The sequence below is a fragment of the Mobula hypostoma genome, chromosome 8, assembly GCF_963921235.1.
Source record: "Mobula hypostoma chromosome 8, sMobHyp1.1, whole genome shotgun sequence".
In the NCBI taxonomy this organism is placed as follows: domain Eukaryota; kingdom Metazoa; phylum Chordata; class Chondrichthyes; order Myliobatiformes; family Myliobatidae; genus Mobula; species Mobula hypostoma.
Window position 1 is genome coordinate 99,122,655 of NC_086104.1, and position 27,846 is coordinate 99,150,500.

A 27,846-nucleotide genomic window follows, 5' to 3' on the forward strand; every position below is an offset into this window, starting at 1 on the left:
AGGAGAGTGCAGCACCGGACAGGTCATTTGGCCCACAACCCTAATGCCAGATTATACTGATTGTCACCGTCCCTCCAATCCCTTCATATTCACCTGTCTATCTACAACTGCTTAAACTACACCAGACTGCCTGACTCGACCACTATCCCAAGTAATGAGCACTCTGTGTAAAGAAAATTGCCCCTCATGTATATGGGGAAAAGATTCTGACTGTCTACCCTGCCTAATCAAAGACACCACCCTCCATAAACATTCTGTCTTCTCTCCTCTCCCATCAGGCAGACGATAACAAAAGCCTGAAAGCATGTACCACCAGGCTCAAGGACAGCTTCCATCGCACTGATATCAGACGCTTAAATTGACCTCTTGTACAATACGATGAACTCTTGACCTTACATTCTACCTCATTGTGACTTTGCACCTTATTGCTTATCTGTACTGCACTTTCTCTGTAGCTGTAACGCTTTATTCTGCATTCCATTAATGCTTTTACCTTTTGCTACCTCAACACACTGGGTAATGATCTGATCTGTATGATCAGATCGTTACACAGGAAGAAGGTACAGGAGCCTCAGGACTCACACCACCAGGTTCAGGAACAGTTATTACCCCTCAGTCTCCTGGCTGTTGAACCAGAGGGGATAACTTCACTCAACTTCACTTGCCCCATCACTGAACTGTACCCACAACCTATAGACTCATTTTCAAGGACTTTTCAACCTCTTGTTCTTGATATTTATTCTTTATATATTTATTTTTGTATTTGCACAGTTTGTTGTCTTTTGCACTCTGATCAGATGCCCTGGTTGCTGTGGTCTTTCATTGACTCTATTATGGTTATTATTCTATTATGGATTTATAGAGCATGTCCTCAGGAAAATGAATCTTGGGGTTACATATGGTCACATATATGTACTTTGATAACAAATTTACTTTGAACTTTGAACAGTGTGCAAGACAAACTTTTCACTGTATCTTATTGCATGAGACAATAATAAACCAATTCTAATTCCAATACCAATCAGAGTGTTAAAATTTCTGTCAGCTCTCACTTCAGCCTGGCGGGGCGGGGGGGACCCAAAGTTTGTCCAACCTCTGCTTATAGCTCATACCCTCTAATCCAGACAGCATCCTGGTAGCCCTATTCTGCATCCCCTCTAAAGTCTCCATATCCATCCTACAGTAGGTCGATCAGCACTGCACATGTGTCACTTGATGATGTTTAATTCAGCAACAGCGTGACTTCCTTATTTGTAAACTATAATTCAGTCATTTACCAATGAAATACATCAGGGTTCAAAACTACTTGATTTTTTTTCCCTGTCACTGAGCTAACATTTTCAGGCAAAAGGTGGAATGTTTGCCTAAACTGAAGTCCCCAAAGTGGACTTCTGCACTGGATTTATTGAACTCCTTGGTGTAAGCCAGGGGTCCCCAACCTTTTTAGCACTGCGGACCGGTTTAATATTGACAATATTCTTGCGGACCGGCCGACAGGGGTAGCAGGGCGGGGGTGGTGTTCAAGTTCAGCAGTGCGTGACAGGGAATGAGGAAAGGTGCAGCTGACTCATATCGTTTCCTATTCCCAAATCATATTGTTTCCTCGCGGCCCAGTAGCACATGCTTTGTGGCCCGGTGGTTGAGGACCACTGGTGTAAGCCACCTTTGAACCTGCTTCCACTACCCTTTCAATAAAATGGGAACTTTTATGGATTTGGAATCACACAGCAAAAATGCAGGCAATCCTGAGGCAGGGTTTCAAGCCAAAACATCAACAACTCCCCTCCTCCCACTGACACCACTTGACATATTGAGTTCCTCCAGCAAATTGTATGTTGCTCCAGATCCCAGCGTCTGCAGTAACTTGTGTCTCCATGGAAACGGACTCTTCGGCCTGTGCCAGCATCTTCCCCTCTGAGTCACACTGCCCAGCAATCCCCCAATTTAATCCTAGCCTAATCACAGGAAAATTTACAATGACCGATGAATCTACCAGTTGGTACGTCTGTGGACAGTGGGAGTAAACCAGAGCACCCAGAGGTAGCTCACATGATCGCGAGGAGAACATATAAACTCCTTACAGGCAGTGGCGGGATCTGGGAGAGTTAATAGTGAACAGGAGTTGCCACAGACAATATAAGAAATGTCAATGTTACTAAGACAATCACATCACTGAAATCAGCAAATAGGAAGGAGATTGAAAATCTGGCTGAGTGATGCCACAACAATAAACTCTCACTCAATGTCAGCAAGACAAAAGAGCTGATTATTGACTTCAGGAGGAGGAAACCAGAGGTCCATGAGCCAGATCTCATCAAGGGATCAGAGGTGGAGAGGGTTAGAAATTTTAAATTCTTCAGTGTTATCATTTTATAGGACCTGTCCTGGGCCCAGCACGTAAGTTGCTTTACAAAATAAGCACGGTAGTGCCTCTACTTCCTTAGAAGTTTGAAAAGATTTGGCATGGCATCTAAAACTTCGACAAACTTCTAAAGCTGTGTGGTGGGGAATATATTGACTGGTTTGATCATAGTCTGGTATGCAAACACCAATGCCCTTGAACTGAAAATCCTACGAAAAATAGTGCATTCGGTCCAATCCAGCATGGGTAACTCTCCCCCCACCGTTGATCACATCTACATGGAGTGTTGTCGCAGGAATCTATCAGCAAAGACCCCCACCACCCTGGTCATGCTCTCCTCTTGCTGTTGCCACCAGGAAGAAGGTATAGGAGCATCTGGACTCACACCACCAGATTCAGGAACAGTTATTACCTCTCAGCCATCAGGCTCTTGAACCAGAGGGGATAACTTCACTCAACTTCACTTGCCCCAGCACTGAACTGTTCCCACAACCTATGGGCTCACTTTTAAGGACCCTTCATCTGATATTCTCTAATATTTATTTTGTATTTTTTATTATTATTACTTCCCTTTTTGTATTTGCACAGTTTGTTGTCTTCTGCACACTGGTTGTTCAGTGTTGATGTGGCCTTCATTGATTCTATTATGGTTATTGGACTTATAGAGTATGTCTGCTCGTGGGTACGTGGCCAAGTGGTTAAGCCGTTCATCTAGTGATCTCAGGGTCGCTAGTTCGAGCCTCAGCTGTGGCAGCGTGTTTGTGTCCTTGAGCAAGGCACTTAATCACACATTGCTCTGGTCTGTGCAAGGAGTGGCGCCCCACACAGACTTCCAATCTGCGCCTTGTAAGGCATGAACATGCCCAACGCAGGTCTCTCATGGTCTGAGTCGACGTTCCCTGCCCCCCTCCCCCTGCAAGAAAAAGAATCTCAGGGTTGTATATGATGACATATATGTACTTTCATAGTAAATTTATTTTGAGATTTGAACAGTTTGCAAGACAAGCTTTTCACTGTACCTTACTACGTGAGACAATAATAAACCAATTCTAATTCCAATACCAATAAGAGTGTCAAAAATCTCTGTCAGGACTCCCTTCAGTTCTCGGGGAGAAAAGCCAGGTTTGTCCAACCTCTCCTTATAGCTCATACCCTTTAATCCACACAGCATCCTGACGGCCCTCTTCTGCATCCTCTCCAAGGTCTGCACGTCCGTCCGGATGGTGTGGGACTTCTGGCTTCTGTATCTCCTGCCTGATCACAGCTGCAAGAAGATGGCATGGCCTGGGTGGTCGGGTTCTTAGATGATGGACGTTGCCTCCTTGAGGCAGTACCTCCTGTAGACACTACCGATGGTGGGGAGTGATGTGATGGTGGTGTATCGGGCAGAGCCCACTGCTCTCTGCAGCTTCTTATATTCCAGTTGCACTTGAGTTACGGTACCAGACCATGATGCAATCAGTCAGGACTTTGAGCTACAAGCAGTGACGGTTTCTGAATTACAAACTGCAGCTGTGTACATAAAGACCACTCTCTTTTAGAACAGTGCACAGTGGGAAGCCACTTGACACAAATGGCCTGGAAGCTGATTACCATATTCATACTGATAATGATAGGCTGTGTTCATGCACATTGAGGACTTGTTCAAAAATGCTGGAGGTGGGGGCTGGGGCCAGAGCTAGCAGCTATCACATCAGTGGATAATGAGAACTGTGTGTACTTCAGCACCAGTCAGCCCATCGGGTACATGCTAGCCCCCAGCAGAGAACTCTTATCCAACCCATTCCCATTTGCCATGTAAGATCATTAGACTATAAGACATAGCAGCAGAATTAGGCCATTTGGCCCATTGAGTTTGCTCTGCCATTCCATCAAGGCTGATTTATTTTGTCTCTCAACCCCATTCTCCAGCCTGCTCTGCTCTGACTCATCAACAACCTATCAACTTCCACTTTAAAAATACCCCATGACTCGGGCTCCACAGCCGTCTGTGGCAATGAATCGCACAGATTCGCTACTCTCTGGCTAAAGAAATTCTTCCTCATCTCTGTTTTGGCATTCCTCTATTCTGAGGCTGCACCCTCTGGTCCCAGACTCCCCCACTATAGGAAACATCCTCCCTACTTCCATTCAGTCCAGGCTGTTTTGTTTTGTAACATCAAAATATTAAACTAATTCAAAGGAAAACAGGGAGTCCAAAATGTGAGTCTAACTTTCATTTTTACTTCAAGCGAGGCACACACATATCACATGGTAGCATGATTACTTATACGAGGGTTGATTGATAAGTTCGTGGCCTAAGGTAGAAGGAGTCAATTTTAGAAAACCTAGCACAGTTATTTTTCAACATAGTCCCCTCCTACATTTACACACTTAGTCCAGCGGTCGTGGAGCATACGGATCCCTTCTTTGTAGAAGTCGGCGTTTTGGACCTCCAGAAAGTGGTCAACAGCAGGGGTGATTGATAAGTTTGTGGCCTAGGGTAGAAGGAGATGAGTTATTAACTTCAAACTTTCTGCAGAATCACTCAAAGAGTTGACCTGCATGTGCATGTAGCGAGAGCTGTATAACTCATCTCCTTCTACCTTACGCCACAAACTTATCAATCACCCCTGCTGTGGAGGTCCAAGACGCCAACTTCTACAAAGAAGGGATCCGTATGCTCCACAACTGCTGGACAAAGTGTGTAAATGTAGGAGGGGACTATGTTGAAAAATAAATGTGCTAGGTTTTCTAGAATTGATTCCTTCTACCTTACGCCACGAATTTATCAATCACCCCTCGTACAATTCATGTATTTATACATGTAACTCATAATGAATTATATAAACATTGTTAGCATTATGCTTAGTCAATGTACAATATTACTCAAATAATTATTGAAATATTAAGTACATAACACTCCTCCCTGCTTAGCTATAAATTCCAACTCGATAGAGAATGCATCTCAACTGTATACACAGTATACCATATAATACAACTACTATATAGATATCCACAGCATAGTCAATTTTAATTTGTCCCATTCAGGCCTGAAGATTTAATTGCTGTGGTGGATTTCTTACTCTTGTGGGATAATGTCTTTCCTGACAAGTTGAGGCATGGCTGCAAGAACAATCTCAGGTCTGGGGCCTCCTGCGAGTTGGTCTGAGACAACCACCTTTTTTCTGCTTCCTTTATCTTCTTCAAGTTTGTGCATCTCGATCTTGGGAAGGTTCACTGGAGAATTCTCTTATTAATCCTTCTATTGCTCACTTTATGATCTGATCTCTCCTTTTGGCTTCTTCATGCACCACATCATTTGACAAATCCTGTTTTCATAGCTCCATTGACTCCTTTCTTTTTGGCCTTCCATTCATCCAGCTGGTCTGTGGTCTTTGCATCTACTTTTACAAGCAGCTTTTTGTTTCCAACTTAAAGTTCATGAAGTGACCTTAATGCATGCAGAGGAGGTTCTGGTTCTTTATGTTCACAAAAATCGAATACTTTCAACTTTCCTGAAGCTCCTTGAACTCTCTTGCAGCTTAAAACCAAGCCACATTTCGCAAGTAGCTACCTGATTAACATATCAGAAGCTTTCTGTTGTAGTTGGACCATTGCTTTCGTCACTTTCACACTTCCTCTAAGAGGCATGGTCGAATGTGCCTTCCAACCAGAGGCACAGGGGTTGGCAACAATGCATGCTTGCCCTCCTTTGGGCAACAGTTCATGGAGACTGTTGTGGCAACATCCAGTACATTTGTTAATTCACTTTCAGTTGACTCTAATGCAGAAGATGTGACCGGCAAATGGCGGATGGATTTCCAATCAAGCTGTAGTCATCTCAGCCAATCATGTGCCAATAATGGTGGTCCTCCTGTTTCTACTACATATAGTACATGTACAATGTGGCTTGTTGGTTGCTTTGTTTCACTGTTAGGAATGTCATTTCCACAGGAGGTATCTTTTCTCCAGTATAAGTTCTTAGTTGGTTATCTGTAGGCTTTAGTTTAGTATATTTGAACTGCCATTAAAACTCATTTTGTGGAATGACTGAAAAAGACCAGTCAGTGTTCAATTTCATTTTAATTAATTTGCCATTCACTTCAGGCATAAGCCATGTTGCTTGTCTATTGTTAGTTTTCACATTTCTACATCAAGGCTGTACAGTCCTGCATCACTCTGATCATTATCAGATTTTTCCTCAACAGTGTGCTGATTAGTGCTCATTTTGAAACTGCAACTTGAATTTTCAACTTTTTCTCTTCTCTATGCAGTCCATTTATTTTTATCTGCCTGACATTCTCTTTGTATGTGTCCTCCATTCTTCAAGAAGGAAGCGAGACAGAAGAAAGGAAATTACAGACCAGTTAGCCTGACCTCAGTGGTTGGGAAGATGCTGGATTCAATTGTTAAGGATGTGGATTCTGGATTCTTGGAGGCACATGATAAAATAAGCCATAGCCAGCATAATTTCCTTAAGGGAAAATCTTCCCTGACAGATCTGTTGAAATTCTTTGAAGAAATAACAAGCAGGACACACAAAGGAGAATTGGTGGATGTTGTGTACTTGGATTTTCAGAAGGCCTTTGACAAGGTGCCACACATGAGGCTGCTTAACAAGTTAGGAGCCTACGGTATTTCAGGAAAGCATGGATAGAGCATTGGCTGATTGGTAGGAGGCAAAGAGTGGGAATAAAGGGAGCCTTTTCTGGTTGACTGCCATTAACTAATGGTGTTTCACAAGGGTCTGTGTTGGGATTGATAATTTTTACGTTATGTGTCAATGATTTAGTTGACGGATTTGATGGCTTTCTGGCCAAGTTTACGGATGATACAAAGATAGGTGCAGGGGCAGGTAGTTTAGAGGAAGTAAAGAGGCTACAGAAGGACTTAGACAGATTAAGAGAATGGGCAAAGAGGTGGCAGTTGGAATACAGTGTCAGGAAGTGTGTGGTCATGCACTTTGGAAGAAGAAATAAAAGCGTGGACTATTTTCCAAATGGAGAGAAAATGCAAACATCTAAAGGGCAAAGGGATTTGGGAGTCCTCATGTAGGATTCCCTAAAGATTAATTTGCAGGTGGAGTCAGTGGTAAGGAAGGCAAATGCAATGTTAGTATTCATTTTGAGATGACTAGAATGTAAAAGCAATGATGTAATGTTAAGGCTTTAAAAAGCACTGGTGAGACTTCTCTTGGGGTATTGTGAGCAGTTTTGGGCCCTTAACTAAGAAAGGATATGCCAACATTGGACAGAATTCAAAGGAGGTTCATGAAATTATTCTGGGATTGAAAGGCTTGTCGTATAAAGAGCATTTGATGGCTCTGGGCCTCTACTCACTGAATTTAAAAGAATGAGGGGAAACCCAATGTACTCAGCAAAATTGGTAATTGTTTCTCATTGGCTATTTCATTTGTGTCAAAAACTGTTCAGTTTGTCCAGTATACATATTCCAGTTATCTTTTGTGTAATCAAACTTGTCAATCTTTCTGATGTGGCGAGCCATTTCTCCTCTTTTTTATGATTATTATCCCCTGGTGCTCACTCTTCATGAACCAGTGAATATTTGCATTTTCTGGCCTTTGTCAAAAATTTCATTCATGTCTTTCCTTCCAAATGACACATGCTATGCTGTTCTTTTTTAACTCAACAGTATTTTTTTACCTGCATTTTTTAAAATTCAAACATCTCGCAGCACTTCAATAGCTCGGTAACAATCTTGGGAACATTTTAAAAATACTTTGTCAACAATGTTATGTTTTGTAACTTCAAAACATTAAACTAATTCAAAGACACAGGAATCTGATATATGAGTCTAACTTCATGATTAAGCCTGTTTCACAGAGTAGTGTGATGATGTATGCAATTCACATAGTTTTACATATAACCATAGTGAATTATATAAACAACAAAGCATGCTTAATCAAACAATATTCTTACAATATTACTCAAATATTACTGCACTATTAAATAGCATAGGCCTTTCAATATTCAGTAGGCTTCAATGAACCCCCCCCCCCATTCTTCTAAACTCCAGTGAGTACAGGCCCAGAGCCATCAGATATTCCTCATACATTAACCCTTTCATTTTAGGTCTCGGTAGTCTTGTAGCCTATCCTTTCCTATATGTCCAACCACTACTCTTGACACTTACCTACAAGATTTATCAGGATGTAACTTACATTGACTAATTAATCTACCAGTGTGTCTTGGGAGGAAACCCACTAGATTTTGTAGACTCAAGTACATCTATCCCCTGTCATCAGACTCCTAAATGGACCTTTTGTACAATTGAGATGATCATTTATTCTTCCAGTCTACCTCATTATGGCCTTTGAACATTACTTGTCTACCTGCACTGCACTTTCTCTGCCATTGTAACTCTGTATTCCCTTTATAAACACAAGAGATTCTGCAGATGCTGGAAATCCAGAGTAACACACACAAAATGCTGGAGGAACTCAGCAGGTCAGGCTGCACCTCGAGAGAGGAAGAAGCAGATGTTCTGAGCCAAGACTGATGCAGGGTCTCTTTTTACCACCTCAATGTGCTTCTGGATGGAACAATATGCCTGGATAACACATAGAAATTAGATTTTTACTGCATCTCAGTACATATCATATTAACAAACTGACTACAAATTACCAGTTGTACTTCACCAGTTTTGATGTCATCCAGAAGCTTACTAGCAAGAAAGAGGAAGGGAGCTTCTCCATATACCTCTTCTCTTTTTATTCATTCCCCATTCTAATTCCTCACTTGTCCCTTCTCTTCCCATCACCTGCCCATCACCTCTCCCTGGTGCCCTTCCTCTTTCCCTTTCTCCCATGGCCCTTTCTCCTCTCCTATCAGATTCCTCCTTCTTCAACCCTTTACCTCTTCCACCTATCACGTCCCAGTTTCTCACATCATCCCCTCTCTCACCCACTCACTTTCCCCTCATCTAGTCTCACCTATCATCTGCCAGTTTGTACTCCTTCCCTTCCCCCATCTTCTTATTCTGGTTTCTTCCCCCTTCCTTTCCAGTCCTGATGAAGGGCTCAAAGTTCAAAGCAAATTTATTTTGGAAGTACATATATGTCACCATATACAGCTCCAAAATTTTCTTGCAGTCATTCACAAGAAACACAACAGAATCAATGAAAGACCACACCCAACAGGACAGACAAATAGCGAATGCACAAAAAAAAACTAACAATGCAAATACAAAAAGTAAAAACATAATAAAATTATGATGATAATAATAATTATAATAATAAATAAGTAATAAATGTCAAGAACATGAGACAAAGTGAGTCCATAGGTTGTGGGAGCAGTTCAGTGATGGGACAAGTGAAGTTGAGTGAAGTTATTCCCTTTGGTTCAAGAACATGATGGTTCAGAGGTAATAACTGTGTTATGGTTCCGTTTGGTTGTTCCCCTTTAACGCTCCTTGCTCCCTGATTATGCCCTAATTTCAGCCATTAGATTTCCAATTGCTGCTAGTTTACTTGATTACGGTACACCTGGTTTGCATCAGAGACTGTGAAATAAGTACAATGGCGTCCCTACACAGGTCGCCAGTTTGTTGGTCTATTCTTGTGTGATACTTCATTCTCTCATCCACTTAGAACCGTTAGTTCTAAGTTTAGTTCCAAGCTCTGCTCTAGTTTCAAGATAGTCCCTGTAGATCCCGTCTCCTTGTCAAGATTCCTCCGGTTTGCTGTTCTACGTTCACGACTACGCCAGCGCCCCCAACTCAGTCAACGTGCTGGTGTCCAGCACTTGGCTTCTCCTCAGTCGCCCCGTGCAACAAACTGTTCCTGAAGCTGGAAGTGTGAGTCCCTGATGCTCCAGTATCTCCTTCCATCTTCCTGTGTAAAGATCTGATCTGACAGAGACTTTTAACATTCTGACTGGTTATTTGAATTAGAATTGGTTTAGTATTGTCCCATGTAGTAAGGTAGTGTGAAAAGCTTGCTTGCATACTGTTCAAAATAAATTCATTATCAAAGTACATATATGTCACTATATACAACCCTGAGATTCATTTTCCTGTGGACGTACTCAATAAGTCCATAATGGAATACTAACCATAATAGAAATCAATGAAAGACCACACCAACTTGGGCATTTAACCTGTGTGCAAAAGACAACAAACTGAAAGAAGTAATAATAATAATAATAATAATAATAATAATAATAAATAAGCAATAAATATCAAGAACATGTGATGAAGAGTCCTTGAAAGTGAGCCAGTTGGTTGTGGGAACAATTCAATGATGGAGCAAGTGAAGTTGAGTGAAGTTATCCCCTTTGAGCCTGATGGTTGGGGGTAATAACTGTCCCTGAATCTGGTAGTGCAAGTCCTAAGGCTCCTGTACCACCTTCCTGGTGGCACAGTGAGAAGAGAGCATGACCTGGATGGTGGGGTCCCTAATGATGAATGCCACTTTCTCATGAAAATGCTTTGTTAGATGTACTCAATAGCGGAGAGAGCTTTTCCTGGGATGGACTGGGCCATGTCCATTATCTTGAAGGCTTTTCAATTTAAAGCATTCGTGTTTCCATACCAGGCTGTGATGCAATCAGTCAATATACTCTCCATCACACATCTATAGCTATTTGTCAAAGTTTTAGATGCCATGCTGAATCTACACAAACATTAGAGGTGCTGTCATGCTTTCTTCATAATGCACTCACGTGCTGGACCCAGCACAGGTCCTCCGAAACAATAACACTCAGGAATTTAAAGTTGCTGACCCTCTCCATCTCTGATTCTCAATGAGGATTGGCTCAAGGACCTCTGGTTTCCTCCTCCTGAACTCAATAATCAGCTCCTTGGTTGAAATGTCTGTTTATTCCTCACCAGAGAATGCAGACTGAGTTCCTTCAGCATTCTGTGTGTGTTGCTCTCGATTTCCAGCATCTGCAGAATCTCCTGTGTTTATAGATTACCTGTGGCTAGTTCCACATTGTCATCTCACTGAGAGTGAAACAAAATTTTGATTTTAACTTTGTGTCTTTATATATAGGGAAGGAGGTTGCTACTTTGATGCAGACTCTAAACAAGATAAGCTCGCCCGAGGAGAGGCAAGAAATTCTGTTGCTGAAGTACTCAGAACTGGTCAGTAAAATGAACTTCATCTACTGCATGACTTTTTCCCACTCCTTAATGGGAATCACCTCAAGAGGCACAAAACTGCCTGGGAACTATTTCCTCATGTCTCTTCACAAAGGCTGTACTCTGGGCAACATCTGAATGGAGGCTGGTCACCATCAGATTCAAGATCCAAGATTATCTTTCTTCTCTGTCCCATCTAGATCAAATCATATTGTCAAATGCAGCATACAGCAAGCCGGCTTTTTCCACTGACTACAGCTAGATGTTATGGGTTAAAGGTGAAAGGTGAAAAGTTTAAGGGGATCATGAGGAGAAACTTCTTCACTGAGAGTGTGGAATGAGCTGCCAGCTATGTGATGTGTGCAAGAAAAGTTTAGATATGTGCATGGATGGTAGGGGTATGGAGGGCTATGGTCCGGTGCAGGTGAATGGGAGTAGGCAGTTTTAATGGTTCAGCATGGACTAGATGGGCCAAAGGGCCTGTTTCTGTGCTGTACTTTTCTATGATTTTCGGACTCGAGATGTGTGGTTTTGCATCAACAACCTACCCATAGTCTGGAGATTAGACCATATGACATAGACTGTGCAGAGGGCAGCCAGTAAGTATCACCACGTTTCTGGTGTCAACGTAGCATCACAGCGGGATGTTTCACCAACAAACAAGCAAGACCAGTCAACTTTGTTCTTTATAAGGTTCTGAAGTGTCATGGCAAAGGGGCAGCATGGCAGCGTAGCGGTTAGTGTAACATTATTGCAGCACCGGCGATCCAGGGTCAGTTCCCTTGCTGTCTGTAAGGAGTTTACACATCCTGCCTGTGACCACTTGGGTTTCTTCAGGGTGCTCGGGTTTCCTCCCTCATTCCAAGCACATTAGTGCATTGTGGGCATGGTACGCTGGCACCGGAATGTGTGATGACATTTGCGGGCTGCCCCCAGCACGTCCCCAGATTGTGTTGGTTGTTGACACAAACAACGGATTTCACTGCATGCTTCGATGTTTCTACATACATGTAGCAAATAAAAATCATCTTTAATCTTTCTATTCTAAGCCCATAAATTCCTGAAGTCAAATGATAATGTTTTGATTATTAACAACTTGCTTTATATGACCGCTTCATAACAGTAGCATGTCCCAAATCACTGTGTAGCCAGAGGTACTCTGAATTAGGCTATAGTCTGTAAATGTTTCTAAGGATATGTAAAAAGAAAATCATTAGCTAAGATTAATGTGGCTCCCTTAAAGACTAAGAAAGAAGACATTATAATGGGAGAAAAAGAAAATGACAGACGAATTAAACAAATATTTTGTCCTCATGGAAGAAACCTGAAAAAATGTCTGAGAAGCACTGAAGGAAAGTGGTTCCAGAATAAGTAAAGAAGTGGTAGGAGTAATTATTAGGAAAAAAGTTTCTGATCACAGAGCATTACAACGCAGGACAGGCCCTTTGGCCCACAATATTGTGCTGGCCCTTTAAACTATTCTAAGAGCAATCTAACCCTTTCCCTCCTACATAGCCCTCCATTTTTCTGTCATCCATGTACCCACACAAAAGTTTATTGAATGTCCCTAATGTATCTGCCTCTACCTCCACCCTATTCCATGCACCCACCACTTTCTGTATAAAACGCTGAATTCTGACATCCCCCTGAGCTTCTCCAATCACCTGAAAAGTATTTGAAAAAACTAAGGGGCAACTAATAGGCAAAAACGATGGAGGAATTAGGAAGGTCAGGCAGTACCTCTGGAGGGGAATAAGCAGTTAAAGTTTCGGGTTGAGATCCTTCATCGGCATGTTAATGGGACTGGCACTGGATAAAAATCTGGGACCTGATCTACATCCTTGGGATTTGAAGGGGATAGTGGATACAATGACTGTTATCTTCCAAAATTCCAAAGGTTTGAGAGTGGTTCCCACAGCCTGGAAGAAAGGAATAAGAGAAAATTAATGGGAAGTATGACTAGTTAACCTGGCACAAGTAATAGGGAAAATCTTAGAAACAATCTTTATGAAGTTGCAACATGGACCAGAGAAAATAATGTCAAGATCCCAACTTTTGCAATTGAGTTCCCAGCAGAACTGTGGAGGCTCGCTCACTGAGCTTATTCACAACAATGTTCCATAGAGTTTTCGATATTATCAGATATTAATGCAGGACAGTGGTGCAGAGTAAAAAGATCAGTCAAAACTTATTGAACGGTGCAACAGAAACAAGGGCTTAAATGGCCTGTGTGTCTTACATACATTATGTTCTTATGTGCTTATGGAGAATAATCCTATTCCTAATATTACCCTCCCCCTTTTCACAAACAGCAACTACTCATTCATTCATGTGATGTACTTCCCTTGGGTCCTAGTGCCTGCAATGTGATGTTCTCTAACTTTTAGAAGAGAGTGAATTGCATTCCTGGGGTCCTGGGGCAGGTGGGGTCTGTATAGTTTGGAGAGTTTGCATTTTAGCAGTCTTGGGATCAGTAATGAGAGGGATAATAAATCAGCCGTGAATTGCTATGGAAAATACTGATCACTCCAAGTTAAAAACAGGCAGCTGGAGAAAACCCATTTACAACGGGGACAGTTCTGACTTGGGGGAATGGGAATATAAAATTAGCAATTCAAACAGTAACTGAGGCCTTCAGTACAGAGATTTTTTATTACCAGTTTATGCATGTTCCCAAACCAGAGAAGGGAGAGAAATTATGTAGAAAGCTTCATGGATTGTCCAAGGGAACAAAATCGAACAGGTGAAGGAGCAGAAGACAGGTATTAGAGTCATAGGATCATAATGCACCTTAGCACATTTCTTTTAAATCTCTCTCTATTCAGCTTAAACCTGTTCCCTCTATTTTGACTCCCCTACCTTCATGATTTTGTATTTCTCCCCCAGTCTCCTATGTTCTATGAAAAAAAGATCCAGCCTGTTAAGCCCTCCAGATCCTTGTCCATTTTTTCTGCACCCTCTCCAGCTCAATGATAGAGCTGAGTGACCAGAACTGCTCACAGTACTCCAAGTGTGTCTCATTAGCGACTTGTGCAGTATTCCAAGTGTGTTCATTAGCGACTTGTGCAGTACTCCAAGTGTGTTTCATTAGTGACCCGCACAGTTTTGACACAAGGTTCCAATTCCTACACTCAGTGCCCTGACTGATGAGACGAATGTGCCAAAAGCCTTTTTCACCGCTCTGTCTACCATGTTATCACTTTCAGGGAACTATGTACCTGCACCCCTGTGACTCTCTATTCTATAATGCTCTCCAGCACCATACTATTTACTGTGTAATTCTGCTCTGGTATAACTGACCAAAGTGCAGCATCTCACCCTTAGTCATAGACTCATGGAGAATGATAACTAAGGAATAGGCCCTTCAACCCATTTAGTCCATGCTGACCGGATCTTCTGCCTAGTCCCACCTACTGCACCTAGACCAAATCTCTCAATATCTCTATCCTTCACATACTTCCCCAAATTTCTCTAAAATGTTCAAATATACCATTACCACTGGCAGCTGATTTCACACTCTCACCATCATTAGATTCAACTTAAATAGTTCACCTTTCACCCTAAACTTATGACCTCTAGTTCCATTCTCAGCCAACCTGGGGGGAGGGAAAGCCCAAAAGCTCCATCAGTCATTATCCCATTCCTCCACTTGATCCAAGACCATAAGATATAGCAGCATCAGATCTGCTACATCAGCTCATCATGGTTGATGCATTTTCCCCTCAGTCCCAATCTCCTGTCCTCTCCCCGTAGCCCTTCATGTCCTGACTAATCAAAAATCTATCAACTTCTGCCTTAAATATCCCATCTAGATCCCACTTTAATCATCAAAAACTTTCTTAACTGTCCTAGCCACCAGTTTTGATGTCATCTGCAAATTTATCAACCATGCCATCGACATTGTCATCCAGATTGTTAATATAAATGATTAAACAACAGTTGACCCAGCACCAATCCCAGCAGTACATTATTTGTCACATGTCTCCAATCTGAAAGACCCTCTTCCTCCTTCCATCAAGATTATTTTGTATCTAAATGGTTAGCTCACTCTGGATCCCATCTATTCTAAACTTCTGGTCCCGCCTACCATATGGGACCTTGTCAAAAGCCATGGCTAAAGTCCATACAGATAACATCTACCAACCCAACTTTGTAGATCTTTTACTCACCTCTACAAAAAGCACAATCAAACTAGTGAGACATGATTTTCAAAACACAAAGCCATCCTGCCTGTCCGTAGCAGTCCTTGCCTTTCTAAATGTTGATCCTCGTTGTCTGTCTTCAGCTGGAGGAGTACCGGGGTGAGCAGAAACAGAGGAAGTCACTCCAGAGGAAACAGGTTCAGCTCACCAAGGAGAAGGACCACCTGCAGGGTGAGCACACCAGGGCAATCCTGGCCCGCAGCAAGCTTGAGAGTCTGTGCCGGGAACTTCAAAGACACAACAAGACCCTCAAGGTGAGTGGCAATCCACCTTAGAGGTTGCAGCCTACGTTTGCTGAGACCAGCTAAGTTACATGGAAATCATTAAACCCACGGTGAGCGTGTAGATCTCCTTGACAGATATTACTGACCCAGCTGTCTGCTGAGGGATGGGGCAGAAGAGCACACACGAGGCAGTGTCACCTTGGATGAACATGGATCACACAGGTGAGGGTGACACAGGTGAGGGGGAATTACAGAAGTGGGGTGACCAGGTGACGGGGAATCACACAGGTGGGGTATGCAGGTGAGGGGTGAATTATGTTGGGTTGACCCAGGTGGAGAGGAGGGGTAATCACATAGATGAGCTGATGCAGGTGAGGGGGGAATCACACAAGTGGGATGATACAGGTGAGGGGTGAGTCACACAGGTGGGGGGAACCCAGGTGAGGGGGGAATCACAAAGGTGGGGTGACACGGGTGTGTGTGAATCACACAGGTGGGGGATGAAGGTGAGGGAAAATCACTCAGATGGGGGACCTAGGTGAGGGGGGAATTACACAGGTGGTGACTAGGTGAGGGGGAATCACACAGGTAGAGTGATCCAGGTGATGGGGAAATCACACAGGTGGGGGGGAAATCACACAGGTGGGCATGACCCAGGTGAGTGTGAATCATACAGATGGGGGTGACTCAAGTGAGGGGGAATCACACAGGTGGGGGGACCCAGATGAGGGGGAATCACACAGGTGGGGTGATGCAGGTAAGGGTGGAATCACACAGGTGGGGGTGACCCAGGTGAGGGGGAATCACATGTGGGGACTCAGGTGAGGAGGAATCATGCAGGTGGAGGTGACCCAGGTGAGGGGGAATCACATGGGGGGACAGGTGAGGAGGAATCACACAGGTGGGGGTGACCCAGGTGAGAGGGAATCACACAGGTGGGGGTGACCCAGATGAGGGGTTTGGTCACACAGGTTACACACTGCTGAGATGGTGGATCACAGAGTCAGGGTGTGGATCACACAGATAGCTGGAACCATGTATGGGATCACGGACATGAGGGGGGATCATATGAGGTATCGCACACATAAAAAGGTGGATCACAACAGGTGGGATCACAAGTGAGGGAAACTGGATTAGAAGCCCACAATGTAATAATAGCCTACCAATCCATCGCCATTCCCTCTCACCAGCTATATCTTTGCTAAAGCCACTCTTTTCTAAAGCAGGACCCAAAAGAAAGTACCCATGCAGCCAGGTGCTTTGCGAAAGAGTTAACTCTTGCCTCCAGGCTGAACCAGCCATCAATGCTGTCAAAGAACTTGGCTATTTTTTTATTCAAAAACCACAAGACCATAAGATATAGGAGCAGAAATGATGTATAATCCCCCTCAACCTCATTCTCTTGCCTTATTCACTTAACTTTTGATGTCCTGATTAATCAAGGCTGGTCAACCCATGCTTTAAATATACTCAATGACTTAATCTCAACAGCCGTCTGTCAATGAACTACACGATCTTCTGGCTAAACTCATCTTTTCATCTTCATCTCTGTACTAAATCTACGTCTCACTATTCTGAGGCTATGCCCCCTGTCCTAGACTCCCCCGTTGTAGGAAATATCCTCTCCACATCCACTCTATCTAGGCTTTTCAATATTCAGTAGGGTTTCAGTAAGATCCCCCTCAGTCTTCTAAATCACAGCAAGTACAGGCCCAGAGCCATCAAACTGCTCCCCATAGAGTAACTGAGGTTCTTTCATTCCTGAGATGATTTGCACGCACCTCCTCTGAGCCTTCTCCATCTCTCCTTGGATAATGGGCCCAACGCTGCTCACAATACTCCAAATGCTATCTGACCAATGACTTTTAAGGCCCCAGCTATTTGAATAAATATTCAAATAACTATTTGAAAGAACTGAAAATATTAATTAATTTAAATAACAAAATTGAAACCAACAAATATTGGAAAATACTCAGAAGCAGTTAAATGCAAAAAAAAATTAAAATATTTTAAGTTAATGACATATTTACCATCCATTTAAACTGATAGCTCTCTGGACCTGTGTAATGGTTGGGGTTCATGACATAAAAAAGGCTGGGGACCCCTGGTCTACAGGAACACCAGCAGAATCCGCAGAGGAAGTTCTGTGAAATATACTGAGCCGTCTGCCAGTGGATTTCAATCAGGACCAAAAGCTAGCTGTTCTGTTCCCAAAACAATATTTTCCACAAGTGTTTGAATTTAAAGTTAGAAGAATACCTATAAAAAAAGGTATCCCAAATGCAGACAAAGGAGATTCTGCAGATGCTGGATATCTTCAGCTTCTTTATTGCCATATCGTGTGATGTAGGCAGTCATGGTCTTTTCATGAGCATGATAAGCTCACCACGATGTGAGATATCATGATGACCATGAGGTATAAGAGCAGAATTAGAATATTTGGCCCATTGAGTCTGCTCTGCTAATTCATCATGGCTGATCCATTTCCCTCTCAGCCTCAATCGCCTGTCTTCTCCCTGTATCCCTTCATGCCCTGACTAATCAAGAATCAATTAACCACTGCCTTAAATACACCCAGTGATTGTCCTTGGCAAGTTTTTCTACAGAAGTGGTTTGCCATTGCCTTCTTCTGGGCAGTGACTTTACAATTCAGGTGACCTCAGCCATTTGTCAATACCCTTCAGAGATTGTCTGCTTGGCGTCAGTGGTCGCATCACCAGGATGTGTGACGTGCACCAGCTGCTTATCTGACCATCCACCACCTGCTCCCATGGCTTCAAGTTAGCCCGTTTGGGGTGGGGGGTGGTGCGGTCACTTACCAGGTGCTATGCCTCCCCAAGCATGACCTGCAGGCTTGTGGAGGGAAGCAGTGCAGGTCAGGCAGCATCTATGGAGAGAAATCAATAGAGAATGCTTCAGGCCAAGACTCTTCTTTCAGGATGCCGCTTGACCTGCTGAGTTCCTCCAGCATTTTGTGTGTTGCGTTCTCTAAGAGGTTTCCCAGCGAGTAAACTGGCCACCGTAAATTGCCCCCAGTGTATAGGTGAGTGGTAGAACCTTGGAGGAGTTGATGTCAATATGGGGAGAATAAATGGGATTAGTGATAACTGGGGCTGCATGGCTGGCACAGATGTGATGGACTGAATATAGTAGAACTGACTGTCCTAACTTTAACTTTCCTCCCTTCTCCTTTTCCTCTCTTTCTCTCTATTTGTCTCTTTCACTCTTTATATCTTCTCTATCCCCTTCTTTCTTATTGACATGGAGTCACACAGCATGGAAAGAAAGGCCCTTCAACCCAACTGTTCCGTGCCAACCAAGATGCCCATCTCATCTAATCCCATTTGCCTGTATTTGTCCCATTTCCCTCTAAACCTTCCCTATCCATGTACCTGTCCGGCTGTATTTTAACTGTTGTTATTGAGGGAAGTTGGGACTGAGTTTGCCTGCTGTGCAACAGTTCATGACCTGCTTTTGCAATAATGCAGTTATCCACTATATTGTCTCTTCTTTCCACCTACCATCCTCCCCTCCCCCCTCCCCCTCCCCCTCCCTCTGTACCTTCCCCCCCCCCTCAAATTCTTGACATTGGCCCTGCTGCCTCCTGTTGCTTCTCCCTGAGCAGGAGGAGAGTTTGCAGCGGGCGAGGGAAGAGGAGGAGAAACGCAAGGAGGTGACCAAACATTTCCAGGACACCCTGGCCGACATCCAGTCCCAGATAGACCAGCACACCCAGCGGAACGTCAAACTGCACGAGGAAAACACTGAGCTCTCCAGCAAGCTGAAAGACATCATTGAACAATACGACTTGCGAGAGGAGGTAAGGAACAGGGGCAGGAGTCTAGTCAGCACATACAGTGACTGCCCGAATCCCTGTCGTACCACTAAGGCTTTATAAGGCATGGTCAGTCTGCATCAGGAATATTTTGAACAGTTTCAGGCCCTGTCTCTAAGGAAGGGAAGAGCCCAGAGAAGGTTCACAAGAATAATCCTGGGAATGAAAGGGTTAACATATGCAGAGCGTTCGATGTCTCTGGACATGTACTCATTGGAGTTCAGAAAGATGGCAATGAACTGTACCCAATTCTGAAAGGTCTGGATAGAACTGATGTGGAGAGGATGTAGGAGAGCCTAGTATATAAGGACATAGCCTTAGAATAGAAGGATGTCCCTTTACATCAGAGATTAGGAGGAATTTCTCTAGCTAGAGGGTGGTAAATTCATTCTCCCAGGCTGTGGAGACCATCATTGGGTGTATTTAAGGCAGAGATTGATGGGTTTTTGATTGGTAAAGGGTTAAGAATTAGAGTGAGATGGCTGGGAGAACGCGTTTGAAAAAATCAGCTGATGAATGGTGGAGCAGAGTCATTAGGACGAGTGTAGAGCAGAGTCAATGGGCCGAGTGGTGGAGCAGATTCAGTGGAATGAATGGCGGAGCAGATTCAATGGGCCAGGTGGTGGAGCAGATGCAATGGGCCGGGTGGTGGAGCAGATTCAGTGGAATGAATGGCAGAGCAGATTCAATGGGCCAGGTGGTGGAGCAGATGCAATGGGCCGGGTGGTGGAGCAGATTCAATGGGCCGAGTGGTGGAGCAGATTCAATGGGCCGGGTGGTAGAGCAGATTCAGTGGAATGAATGGTGGAGCAGATTCAATGGGCCGGGTGGTGGAGCAGATTCAATGGGCCAAGTGGTGGAGCAGATTCAATGGGCTGAATGGTCTGATGCTTCTCCAAGATTCATGTCTGATGGTCTAATGGGCTTTATTCCAGGCATATAAAGAATATTTAATAGGTGGAGTCACTATCACAGAGAGACAAGAATGAATAGAATCTGAGCATTCTTATGACTTTTTTGTATAAACCATTAGGTGGACAAGAGAACAAGAGGAAGACAGGGATTGACAAGGAGCTGACAATTATCAACATAACCCCCTGATAGGACTCAGTGGGTCGAATAGCCTAATTCTGCTCCTATACCTTATGCTCTGATGATGTTTCCAATATCTAGAGACCTCGCCCAGTCTTGGACAGCCTTTATAGCATTTCCTGTTTTAACAGGAAGAGGTTGGATTGGCAAGTGTGCCACAGAATCACCTCAACCTTAAAATGGTGGAATGAGCAGGAAACTGTTGAAAGGATTAACCTGTGAAGAACACTTGATGGCCAGCTCAGAGGATTCAAAGTACATATGCAGTAGACAGCTCTGGGATTTGTCTTCCTCACAGACAGCCACGAAACAGAGAACCATGGAACTCATTCAAAGAAACAACGTCATCAACCTGCACCCCCCCCCGAGTAAAAAAAATCAGATTGCACAAACAGCAACAACAAACAGAATACAAAACACATATTCAAAAGGCATTTTTCAATTCAGCTCGGTGTTCAGTATCTGTAGGTCATCCCAAATCAAAATTGCCCAAACTAGCAACAAAGAACTAGCAATCAGAAACTAGAAACACACCATTAGGGTGAATTAGAGCCCACAATCCACAAACCGCGTTGATTAAACCTTGCTCCAGCACCATCCTCTGACAGCAATGAGGGAGAGAGAGATTGTTTGAACATGAGGACCTTCCCTTGGGAGCAGAGAGCGAGAAGGAGAGAGAGACAGAACGAGGGAGAGAGAGATTGTTTGAAGATGAGGACCTTCCCTTGGGAGCAGAGAGCGAGAAGGAGAGAGAGACAGAACGAAGGAGAGAGAGATTGTTTGAAGATGAGGACCTTCCCTTGGGAGCAGAGAGCGAGAAGGAGAGAGAGACAGCAACGAGGGAGAGAGAGATTGTTTGAACATGAGGACCTTCCCTTGGGAGCAGAGAGCGAGAAGGAGAGAGAGACAGAACGAGGGAGAGAGAGATTGTTTGAAGATGAGGACCTTCCCTTGGGAGCAGAGAGCGAGAAGGAGAGAGAGACAGAACGAGGGAGAGAGAGATTGTTTGAAGATGAGGACCTTCCCTTGGGAGCAGAGAGCGAGAAGGAGAGAGAGACAGAACGAGGGAGAGAGAGATTGTTTGAAGATGAGGACCTTCCCTTGGGAGCAGAGAGCGAGAAGGAGAGAGAGACAGCAACAAGGGAGAGAGAGATTGTTTGAAGATGAGGACCTTCCCTTGGGAGCAGAGAGCGAGAAGGAGAGAGAGACAGAACGAGGGAGAGAGAGATTGTTTGAAGATGAGGACCTTCCCTTGGGAGCAGAGATCGAGAAGGAGAGAGAGACAGCAATGCAGACACCTTCCTTCAGCAGCAGCGAGTGGGAAGCAGGTCGATGGCGCTGAACAGCCACTTGCCTCCACACCCACCTCGATGATTTCAGTCTTCCTCAGCGCTTTGATCGGCAAGAGAAAGAGTTGATTGTAGGCACACACCCTGTCTCCATCCCGCACACTTTGCTCGCAGCATGGTACCCCTCAGAGACAGCAAAGGTCCAGATCCTCCAGCCTGTCTGAAAACACCCACCAGAATGTAGATAACAGGCTTCAGCAGTAGCAGAACCACATCTAAAATAAAAAGAAGGCGTAAAAGAAATGAAAGAAGTTACTCTGTGACCCATCTTGGGGCCACTGTCCTTGGTAGCAATGTTTGCTGGTGCAGATCAAGTCCTGATAATCATCTCCAACGAGAATGTGAGTTTTCCCATCTTGCACTGTTGAATGGTGATAGTGAAGTTAGACTTGTGCAGTGTTTCTCCAGATGATGACACCTGTGCGAGAGAGTTTATAAAGTGGAAAATGCTTTGCACTGGGGCAGTTCCACTCTCTTGATGTCGGAAAACTGGGTCCAGTGGTGTGAGTAGTTGTCACAGCCGGAGTCATCCTTGGTTGCAGTGGGTGACCATGAAGTGCCTTGTCATGCCCTTCACTCTCCACGGAGTGTTGCAAAACTGCCTTCTTGGCCGTTGGATCTCGCTGTTGATCTCATCCACCCGGTCTGCTGGAGCTGACATCTCATGCTAGGTCAGGCACTACCCTATTTCACCAGGCTACCCTCACCTGCTTTAGCCCACCTGTCGAAGCAGTGTACCGGGTTGTGGCCACTGTCACATGCAAAACAGCTACTTGGTCCCACAGGTGAGAGCTGAGTGTCCAGTGGAGACCAAAGATGAGCCGTCCCAAAATGGACAGGGCAAGCCCCTTCCCCAGAGGTGCTACCCCTCCCTGGTTACCCCATACACCGAGTGCACTATACTGGTGTCACTGTCCTACTGTGTTTTCATATGTCCTACTGCAATATAGAAGAGTTCCTCCTGCCGAGAGTTGCTTATTACTTCATCATTTCCTGTCAGTCACCTTGTGTACAGATACTCCTGCACCCAGCGTCACTTTATGTACACATATACAATTAATCTTTTTAGATCTTTTTATTAATTTTTCCAAGATGATAAACAAAATAACAATGTCAATAGAAAGAGAATGGAATAATCTTATTGTTAATAAACATACACAAAAAAAATTTCAGATTAGACAGGTATAATAGACTTCCAAACTCACGATGTAATTAATCATAGGAAAAAAAGAAATAAAAAGAAAAATAATACAAAGAAAACCCCCCAAAAAAGAACTAAATACTAAACCCAAAAAAGCAAATGGAACAAAACAAGGCTAAACCAATATTTTAAATCGAACAGGTTCAATAACGTCGTCAACTCCGCTCCTCTATTTATATATTTTAAGTTAATACAAAGGAATCGGAAAGGTCAAATTACATCATATGAAAGTGTTGAATAAATGGTTTCCAGGTCTCTTCAAATTTAACGGAAGGATCAAAAATATCACTTCTAATTTTTTCTAAACTTAAACATAATATAGTTTGGGAAAACCATTGGAATGTAGTAGGAGGACTGGTCTCCTTCCAGTTCAGTAAAATAGATCTTCTGGCCATTAAAATAACAAATGAGATCTTCCGACAGGCTGAAGAAGATAAAGATCTATGTTCTACCATTGGCAATCCAAAAATTGCCGTAATAGGATGGGGTTGTAAATCAAAACTCAGAACTATTGAGATAATATCAAAAATATCTTTCCAATATTTTTTCCAAAAGAGGACAGGACCAAAACATATGAGTTAAAGAAGCCACCTCAGAGTGACATCTGTCACAAATAGGGTTTATATGGGAATAAAAATGGGCTAATTTATCTTTAGACATGTAGGCTCTATGCACTACTTTAAATTGTATTAATATATGTTTAGCACATATAGAGGAAGTACTGACTAATTGAAAAATTTTATCCCATTTCTCTATAGGTTGGCAAAGTTGAAGTTCCCTTTCCCATTCATTTTTAATTTTATCAGGTATATCTGGCTGTAATTTCATAATTATATCATAGATAGATGCTATTAATCCCTTCTGAAGAGGATTTAAACCTAAAATTCTATCGATAATATCAGTAGGGTATGAGGTCGGAAAGGTAGGCAACATAGTATTTTAAAAATTTCTTATCTGTAAATATCTAAAAAAAAGGGATCTAGGTAAATTTCTTAGATAACTGTTCAAAAGACAGGAAACAATTATCCAGAAATAAGTCACAAAAACATGTTATACCTTTCGTTAACAACAGGAATTCTGCAGATGCTGGAAATTCAAGCAACACACATCAAAGTTGCTGGTGAACGCAGCAGGCCAGACAGCATCTCTAGGAAGAGGTACCGCTTCCTAGAGATGCTGTCTGGCCTGCTGTGTTCACCAGCAACTTTGATGTGTGTTGCTTATACCTTTCGTTTTCCACATCAAAAAGGCTTGGTCCATAACCTAGGGTTGGAAAAAAAATTAGATATAATAGGGCTTGATAATATAAATTTGTTCAAACCAAAAAATTTACAAAATTGAAACCATATTCGCAATGTATGTTTAACTATTGGATTAACCATTTATTTATTCAATTTAGATTGTACAAAAGGAAGTGAGGTTCCTAAAATGGAAGCTAAAGAGAACCCTTGTACAGAGTAGCCTTCGAGGTTTACCCAATATGGGCTTGGAATTATATTCCAATCTTGTGTCCAAAGTATTAAATATCAAAGATTTATTGCCCAATAATAAAACCTTAGGTTAGGCAGTGCTAAACCACCATCTTTCTTGGACTTCTGTAAATATTTTTTACTTAACCTGAGATTTTTGTTCTGCCATATATAAGAGGAAATTTTGGAATCAATAGTATCAAAAAAGGATTTAGGAATAAAAATTGGTATCGGTTGAAATAAATATAAAAATGTAGGTAAAATAATTATTTTAATAGCATTAATTCGGCCAACCAGTGATAGAGACAGTGGGGACCATTTAGTAATCAGTTGTTTAACCTGATTAATTAACAGTAAAAGGTTGAACTTGAATAGGTCCTTATGGCTCTTAGTAATTTTAACTCCCAAATAAGTAAAATAGTCAGTAGTCACTCTAAATGGAGAACATCTATAAATAGGAACCTGTATATTTAATGGAAAAAGTTCACTCTTACCTAGATTCAGTTTATAACCAGAAAAACTACTAAACTGAGCAAGCAAAGTTAATACTGCCGGAATAGATTTCCCTGAGTTAGAAATATATAATAGTAAATCATCTGCGTATAGTGATAGTTTATGAGTCTCATTTCCACGGGTAATGCCAAATACATTAGGGGAGTCACAGATAGCAATAGCTAGCGGTTCCAAGGCAATATCGAATAGTAATGGACTAAGAGGGCAACCCTGCCTAGCACCACGGAATAGATGAAAAAGGGGAGATCTTTGATTATTAGTAAATACCGAAGCCAAAGGAGTAAGATATATCAGTTTAATCCAAAATAGAAATATTGGACTAAAATTAAATTTCGCAAGGGCATTAAATAAATATGTCCATTCAACTCTGTCAAAGGCTTTCTCAGTGTCCAATGAAATAACACATTCTGGAATTCTGGGTGAAGGAGTATAAACAATATTCATTAATCTCCTAATAGTAAAAAAAGAGTAACGATTTTTAATAATTCCAGTCTGATCAGCAGAAATAATTGGAGGTAATACATTCTCCAATCTCGTTGCCAATATCTTAGAAAAAAATCTTAGAATCCACATTCAACAAAGAAATAGGCCTATAAGATGCACATTCAGTAGGATCCTTATCTTTTTTAAGAATTAGGGAGAATTTTTAGGGACACAGTATCTATAGGTAAATTACATACAATCTAAGAATATAAGCTAATCTTACCTATATACAGCCACCCTCAACAATTATTGTACATTGTGTTTCATAGGGTTGATTTTTTATTTATTGTATTTTTATGCTGCTTTGGATCTGGAATAGCAACCATTTCAACCACCCTCTACAGTTATTGTACATTGTGTTTCATAGGATTGATTTTATATTTACATTTATTGCATTTTTATACTGCTGGAATAGCAGCCATTTCAACCGTCTTTATACATGTGTACTGAAGAGTTGACAACAAACAATCATAAACTTTGAGTCCTGAATCTTGAATTTTGAAATTTCACAACCTACGTCAATGACAGTAAAGGTGTTTTGGATTCTGATTGTGAATTCCCAGATGACCCACTCCTGAATGGGATGCCACCAAGGCAAACAGAGGTTCCTGTGAACTGCAGGCCACTGATAGCCACATGAGGAAGGCACAGGGTGTTATTTTAGGCTTCATGACGTAGCACTCCCGGTGATCACCACCCACTTAGCTGTCAATGGAATCACACTGACACACAGCTCCCAAATAGAAAGCAAATCAACCTCCAGTTTGAGACAGAGGAGAAAACCGCTCAGCAAGATATTACTCTGTATCACTGTGTGAGACAGAAATTGCACTGCGGTGGACTGGAAGGCTCTAAACTGCCCAAAGCATCACCTTCACCAGCCTGTCCGCTATAAAGGACATATATACAGAAAGCTGCCAGAAAAAGGCCAGTCAAAGATCCCACCCACCCTGTTCACGGACTCTTTGTCCCACTCCCATCAGGGAGGAGGCTACGTAGCATTCAAGCCAGGACCACCAGACTCAAAGACAGTTACCTTCCCCAAGTAAGTCAGGCTGATCATCACCTCTGCCCACGAACTTACCCCTCCACACCCCCAACCACCACTACATACACACCCCCTACTGTCACTTTATGTATGTACATACAATCAGTCCATGGTTATAACAATTAGTTGAACATTGTGATTTGTAGGAAACCATTCCAAGAAAAACATCAACATCCCCCCACTCCCACAAGTAAAAACACAAACAAATCGCACAAACGGCAACAAGAAAGAAAGAGCAAAAACACAAAAATCAAAAAACGTAAAATCAAGAGTCCAACTGAACTATAGACCAATCTATAAACCGCAGACCCAGAACTTTGGTACCATCTCTGACAGCATTGAGGACGAGGGAAACCATTCGAACACAGGGACCTTCCTCTGGGAGAGAGAGACCGCCTCATGCAGACACCTCCCTCCAGCAATAGTGAGTCAGAGGCTGGTAGACAGCACTGAACACTCGCTCACCTTGGTTCTTCAATCTTTCCCGATGCTTTAGTCAGCGATATTGGAGAGAAATAGAGCTAATTATGGGCTTGTCTTTAAGGTTCTTAGACTCGATGCCGCTTGCCTCCTTGAACCTTCTCAGAGACAGCAAAGCACCAGATCGCTCAATCGGCTGGGAAACACATGCTTCAAGCTGTAGATCACAGGCTCCAGCAGCACCAGAAACACATTTAAAAGAAAAAGAAGATGTAAAAGTGAAAGCAACTGTTTTGTGGACTATCTGGATTACATGATTAGTAAGGGTGTCAAAGGTTACAGGGAGAATGGGGTTAAGAGTGATAATAAATCAGCCATAATAGAATGGTGTAGCAGTTTTAAAGGGCTGAATGGCCTAATTCTGCTCCTACACACAGTGACCACTTATTAGATGCACCTGTACACCTGTTGGTTAATGCAAATATCTAATCAGCCAGTCATGTGGCAGCAACTCAATGCATAAAAGCATGCAGACATGGTCAAGAGGTTCAGTTGTCTAAACCA

General features: G+C 42.7%; 1 protein-coding gene and 1 long non-coding RNA gene across 2 annotated transcripts in view; one reads left to right on the forward strand and one right to left on the reverse strand.

Annotated features, from left to right (window-relative positions):
* Window positions 1–27,846, forward strand: part of LOC134350774 (beta-taxilin-like) — an 88,526-nt gene that overhangs the window by 36,063 nt on the left and 24,617 nt on the right. Inside the window, exons 3-5 of the mRNA XM_063056439.1 lie at window positions 11,358–11,449; window positions 15,732–15,902; window positions 19,498–19,692. Coding sequence (XP_062912509.1) covers window positions 11,358–11,449; window positions 15,732–15,902; window positions 19,498–19,692 — 458 coding nt within the window. The remainder of the gene's footprint in view (window positions 1–11,357; window positions 11,450–15,731; window positions 15,903–19,497; window positions 19,693–27,846) is intronic.
* Window positions 7,155–13,228, reverse strand: LOC134350776 (uncharacterized). The gene is made up of 3 exons (XR_010018984.1): window positions 13,187–13,228; window positions 10,417–10,461; window positions 7,155–8,914 (listed from the first exon to the last, which is right to left on the reverse strand). It is a non-coding gene; the product is annotated as an uncharacterized LOC134350776 (long non-coding RNA).